Source organism: Plasmodium gaboni, chromosome 1 (genome assembly GCF_001602025.1).
Source record: "Plasmodium gaboni strain SY75 chromosome 1, whole genome shotgun sequence".
In the NCBI taxonomy this organism is placed as follows: domain Eukaryota; phylum Apicomplexa; class Aconoidasida; order Haemosporida; family Plasmodiidae; genus Plasmodium; species Plasmodium gaboni.
The window spans coordinates 398254-404612 of NC_031481.1; the positions used below are offsets into that span (position 1 = coordinate 398254).

General features: G+C 23.1%; 2 protein-coding genes and 1 pseudogene across 2 annotated transcripts, besides 1 other annotated feature; 1 reads left to right on the forward strand and 2 right to left on the reverse strand.

The window, feature by feature from the left end:
* Nucleotides 1-106: 106 nt before the first annotated feature.
* Nucleotides 107-3626, forward strand: PGSY75_0114000 (exported protein family 1; the record flags this gene model as incomplete). Its single annotated transcript, XM_018783681.1, has 2 exons — nucleotides 107-259; nucleotides 348-3626. The coding sequence occupies 2 exons, from the start codon at nucleotides 107-109 to the stop codon at nucleotides 3624-3626; spliced, it is 3432 nt and encodes a 1143-aa protein (XP_018643965.1).
* A 640-nt stretch (nucleotides 3627-4266) lies between these two features.
* On the reverse strand, nucleotides 4267-4903 carry PGSY75_0114100 (Pfmc-2TM Maurer's cleft two transmembrane protein; annotated as a pseudogene; the record flags this gene model as incomplete).
* Nucleotides 4267-4903: a sequence feature.
* An 810-nt stretch (nucleotides 4904-5713) lies between these two features.
* Nucleotides 5714-6359, reverse strand: PGSY75_0114200 (exported protein family 3; the record flags this gene model as incomplete). Its single annotated transcript, XM_018783682.1, has 1 exon — nucleotides 5714-6359. A coding segment is annotated over one exon (646 nt), but the record flags the coding sequence as incomplete, so codon positions are not given.

Consider the following 6359-nt stretch of genomic DNA (forward strand, 5'->3'; position numbering starts at 1 on the left):
CTATATGTTGGAAAAATATATGATGATATTATTATATTAAAATATTTTTTTTTTTTTTTTTTTTTTTTTTGAATTATCATAATGCACATATTTTTGAATACACAATATGAAAGAAAGAAGATACAATAGCATATATAAAAAAGATGACAAAATGGAGGCCTTTAGAAATAATAACAAAAATAAGATACACATTATAAAAGTATCATTAATGAATTTCTTAAGTGTAATTATTTTTATTATACTATATATTATCTCTTTGGTAAATAAAAAAAAAAAAAATAAAGGAACATATATATATGTGTTTATAGATTTATATTTACGTATAAATTATTTTTATATCCTTGCAGCATGTATTTTTTTATAAGACCAACTCTTTTGATTTCTCTTTACACGCACCAATACTATATTCAAATGGAAGATTCAATAGAATTTTATATACTACTGAAAAAAAGAAGGTTAACAGAAGGGTACATATACAAACACAAAGAGAACCACAAAATTGTAATTATAAAAAGTCTATGAAAAATTATCTAAAATGTTTAAAAACTGCCCCATATATCGATGATGCAAAATATGGAGCCTTAATATCCGAAGAGGAAGAAAGAGAAATGAAATTAATAAAAAAGATGGAACTTGAAGAACTAGAAAAAAGAGATGAATTAATGGAAAAAAGAAGACTTAGAAGAATAGAGAGGATGAAGAAAAAGGAAGAAGAGGAAAGGATAAAAGAAGAAGAGAAAAGAAAAAAAGAAGAAGAGAAAAGAATAAAGGAAGAAGAAGAAAGGTTGAAAGAAGAAGAGAAAAGGTTAAAAGAAGAAGAAGAGAAAAGACTAATGGAAGAAGAACAGGAAAGACTAAAAGAAGAAGAAAAGGAAAGATTAAAAATGCTAGAAGAAGATAAATTGTATATGGAAAGAGAAGAACAAAACAAAAAAATAAAATTAAATGTAAATGATAAGGTAGAAACATTTGAAAGATTGAAATCAAAAAATATGGATGAAAAAGAAAAAGTAGAAAAAAAGGAGGATTCTGTAGAAATGAAAAAAGATAAAGTAGAAGAAAAAAAGGATACCGAAGAAGTGATAGAAGAAGAGGTATCAAAAGATAAAGAGGATACTGAAGAAGTAGGAAAAGACGAGGTGTCAGAACATAAAGAGGATAATGAAGTAGGAGAAGAAGAAAAAATAGAAGAAAAGGAGGATTCTGTAGAAGTAGGAGAAGGTGAGGCATCAGAAAGTAAAGAGGATACTGAAGAAGTGAGAGAAGAAGAGGTATCAGAAGACAAAGGGGATACCGAAGAAGTAGGAAAAGAGGAGGCATCAGAAGATAAGGAGGATTCTGTAGAAGTTGGAGAAGGCGAGGCATCAGAATATAAAGGGGTTGTTGAAGAAGGAGGAGAAGAAGAGAAAGTAGAAGAAAAGGAGGATTCTGTAGAAGTAGGAGAAGGCGAGGCATCAGAAGAAAAAGGGGGTGTTGAAGAAGGAGGAGAAGAAGAGAAAGCAGAAGAAAAGGAGGATTCTGAAGAAGTAGGAGAAGGAGAAGAGTCAGAAGACAAAGGGGACACCGAAGAAGTAGGAAAAGAGGAGGCATCAGAAGATAAGGAGGATACTGAAGAAGTAGGAAAAGGCGAGGCATCAGAAAATAAAGAAGATACTGAAGAAGTAGGAAAAGAGGAGGCATCAGAAAATAAAGAAGATACTGAAGAAGTAGAAGAAGGAGAAATATCAGAAAATAAAGAAGATACTGAAGAAGTAGAAGAAGGAGAAATATCAGAAGATAAAGGGAATACCGAGGAAGTAGGAGAAGGAGAGGTATCAGAAAATAAAGAAGATACTGAAGAAGTGAGAGAAGAAGAGGTATCAGAAAATAAAGAAGATACTGAAGAAGTGAGAGAAGAAGAGGTATCAGAAGATAAAGGGAATACCGAACAAGTAGGAGAAGGAGAAGTGTCAGAAGACAAAGGGGATAATGAAGAAGTAGGAGAAGAGGAGGCATCAGAAGATAAGGAGGATACTGAAGAAGTAGGAGAAGGCGAAGTATCAGAAAATAAAGACGATACTGAAGAAGTAGGAGAAGGAGAAGTGTCAGAAGACAAAGGGGATAATGAAGAAGTAGGAGAAGGCGAAGTATCAGAAAATAAAGAAGATACTGAAGAAGTAGGAGAAGGTGAGGTATCAGAAGATATAGGAGATGCTGAAGAGTATATAAGGGGTAAAGAAGAAGTAAAGGAACCCGAAGTAGGAAATGATATCGAAGAAGAAAATAAAGAAAATTATATAAAAAATTTAGATGTGCAAGATAATTTATATGAAATTAATGTTTTAAATGGAGGCGATATAATATCCTTTTTAGAAAATAAAAATAAACTTATACAGAATGAAGGAGAAGAAGATGATGATTTGAATAATAATATAGTTCATGATATTACTGATAATATTTGGAATAGTATAATATATGATGATGATAATAATAATAATAATAGTAAGACAAATAGTAGTTCAGAAGAAGATATTTTGGATGATAAAAAATTAGATGATAATACAAGAAAAACTATGAAAAAAAATTATTATGAACTTTTAAATGTAAAAGAAGATTCCGATATAAATGAAATTAGAAGAAAGTTTTATAATTTATCTTTAAAATATTATCCAAAGATGGATAATGATAAGAATTTAGTGTTGAATAATAAATTTGAGAATATAAGTGAGGCATATCAAATATTGGGTTATGAGAATAGAAGAAAATTATATGATTCTGGTGAATTCGATGAAATAGATAAAATGATTATTATTGACCCAGTTATATTTTTTAATTTAATATTTACATCTGATATGATGTATGAATATACTGGAAATAGTCAAGTATCTTCTTTTGTTAAATTTTTTTTTGAGAAAAATATTTCTATTGAAGATATATCTTATTATGTTGGTGAGATTATGAACGAAATGATTGAAGGACAAACAATACGAGAAGAGAAAATAGCTGAATTATTAAAAGATAAATTAGATTTATATATAGATAATGAAGATGAATGGGAGAAATTAATGGAAAATGAAATAAGCATGTTATTAAAATCTTCATTTTCTAATTTTATATTAGAATCTATAGGTTGGACATATGAGAATGTTTCTAATATTTTTTTGGAAGAAAAAGAAAATTCTGATATAAATAAAAAAGATATATATATAAAAGAAGCTAATGAGAGAATAATTAGAAATTCAATTATTTTGAGACAATGTAAAAGTCGTTTTATATCTATAATAACAAATTATTATCCTTTTAAAGAACAAAATAATCCTTTTATAAAGAAGGCACAATATGTATCCTCATCTAATTATATATTGAATGATATGAAAAATATGGATTATACAATGGATAATATACATAGAGCCATTGATGATTTATCCAATGAAAATATATCAATTTTATTAGAAGAAGAAAAAAAAGAAATACTAGAAGAAATATTAAGGAATATTTTAAAAATTATTTTGTGTGATATTGAAACAACAGTAAGAAGATCAGCACAAATAGTATTACAAAATGTAGAAGGAGATAAAAATTTGATGTTTAAAAGAGCTAAAGGATTACAATCATTGGGTAAAATGATACTACAGAAGGTTAATTGAGGATATATATAAATATATATATATATATATATATATATATATATATATATAAATGATTAATAAAAAAATTAAATTAAATTAAATTAAATTTTATTAAAGAAAAAATGTACATATAAATGAATATATTATTACTATTTTATTATTATATATTTTTTTAAATAATATTGTTTCACAATTTAATCATAGAAACACACACATACACATACATACATACATACGTACATACATATATATATATATGTTTTAATTTTAAATTTATATTTATAATTTTTTTTTTTATTTTTTATTATACAAACATAAAAGTGAACAATTTTTTCATTTTTATAACAATTTAAAAGTATTATAACATTGAGGATATATATAATTATATATTTATATAATTATATATTTTGGCTAGCCAGCTAGCTGTTTTATTATTTAAAAAAAAAAAAAAAAAAAAAAAATATGTGATACAATGGCTAATTTTATTATATTATTATGAAAAATAATAATAACAATTTGATGAATAATAAATTTATAATAATAAATGGATATAAATAAATGTATAAAAATTAATAACATTATATATATATATATAAAGAAAAAAAGTATATTATATATCTTAATATTAGATTAAATATATAACAAAATATTTATTATATTATTTGATTTTTTTGTTGAAATAGTTTTTACAAGTTTTTTGAAATTCTTTAAAATTTATTTTCTTTTCTGGAAAAAAGCGAGAAAATATATAGATCATAAAATTTGAAATAATATATATCAGAAGAAAAGAAGAAATGTTGGATAATTAATACGAAATGATGGTTACGAACATTGTAAATATTAATAATAAGGTTATTGAAACAATCGAAATATTATTCCCTAAATTTTTTATTTTTAAATATTTTATATCATTTTGCATAAGAAGATACATTAAATAAGTATCCATATATTCTTTACATTCTTCGTTTTGACTGTATATTTTTTATGTTCATTAATTGATTGATTTATTTTTTTTATATCATCACCATATATATATATATATATATTTTAATGTGAGGTTTTTAATTTTATCTTTTTTTTCTTGAGTTATATTCATATTATTTATTAAATTAACTAGAGATGAAAATATGAGGATCAAGATTTTTTATTTTACTATCTTTATCTCTTTTATCTTTTAACAATATATTCATTAAGGTATTTAGTTATCATTTTTTTTTTTTTTTTTGAACTATCATTATGGATTATATCTCTTCATTGTGGTATGATAATTTGTATGTTTCAATTTGTATTTCGTTCTATAAATGAATATATATATATATACACACAAATATATATATTATTATTATATGTTATTTATTATCATATTATACATAAATATATTGTTATATTATATTTTGCATGCGTTATTCTTATTTTTTTTTTTCGTTTTACTATAAATAATAAAAAATGTTCATAGGGAATATTAAAAATAAGAACTTTGTTCTTATATTATAATAAAACACAACTATTATATATATATATATATATATATTATTTTGAATTTATAAAAGAAATATAAAATAAAAGAGAAAACATATATCTTTATTGTAATATAACCTATTAGGTTAAATTCCAAAAAATAAGAAAAAAATATATTACACATGTTTATTATTAGTACTATTACTTGAATAATATATTATTATGAAATAAAATTAATCTGTATAATTATATTTACAATATTGTTATATAAGAATAAAATTATAGATCAATGATATATAATATTATATTATATATATGTGTATTTTTTTTTTTTTTTTTTTTTTTATGAAGTATAAAAAAATGTAATGACAAATAAACATATATAAATATTTTATTATATTAATATTTGGGTTAGTATCCATATACATAGTAAAAGAAACATGGTATATATAATAATATATATATAATTATATATTATGTGTAAATATTTATTAATAACAAAAAAATGCACCTTTTTATTATATTAGTCATAAAAAATATACAAAATAAATTAAACGTGTGTGTCCTAATAAGATATATAATGAACTATAAAAAAAAAAAGAAAAATATATATATATATATATACATATATTTTTTTTTTTTCATTTTTATTTTTTTTTTGACTCATGTTCTGTGTAAATTTTTTCTCCTTTATATTTAGTCATAAAATTTATAGTCCTAGAAATATAAGGCAGAGTCCAAGTTCCTATAGGTGGAAATGCTACAGTCATAGTTGATAAAACATTTATAGGAACAAATTCGGGTGAAAAAATACTTCCATTTTTAAGATGATTATTTACTAATAAATCTGAATGTACATCATCTAACATATTGAAAATAAATTTAAGTTTTTTAAAAAATGATTTATTTTCTTCATCAATTGATGGGTCTGTAAATTCATAATATTCTTTTATGATATCTTCTAGTGAATTATGATGTTCTAGTACATCATCCACATGGTCGTCCACATGGTCGTCCACATGGTCTTCTATATGGTCTTCCATATTATTTTCCATATTATTTTCCATATTATTTTTCATATTCTTTTCTGTCTCATTTTCCTTATTATTATTATTATCTTCTTTTATATTGTCCTTTTTTTTTTCTTTCAGTTCTTTCTTTTTTTCCTCTAATTTTTCTTCTCTTTTTTGTGGATTTTTATTTCCACTAAATATTGACGTATTCATATATTTAATGTCACATGGTTTATAATTTTCTGTTAGTGTTCTGGTTTTTATATATTTTGTTATGATC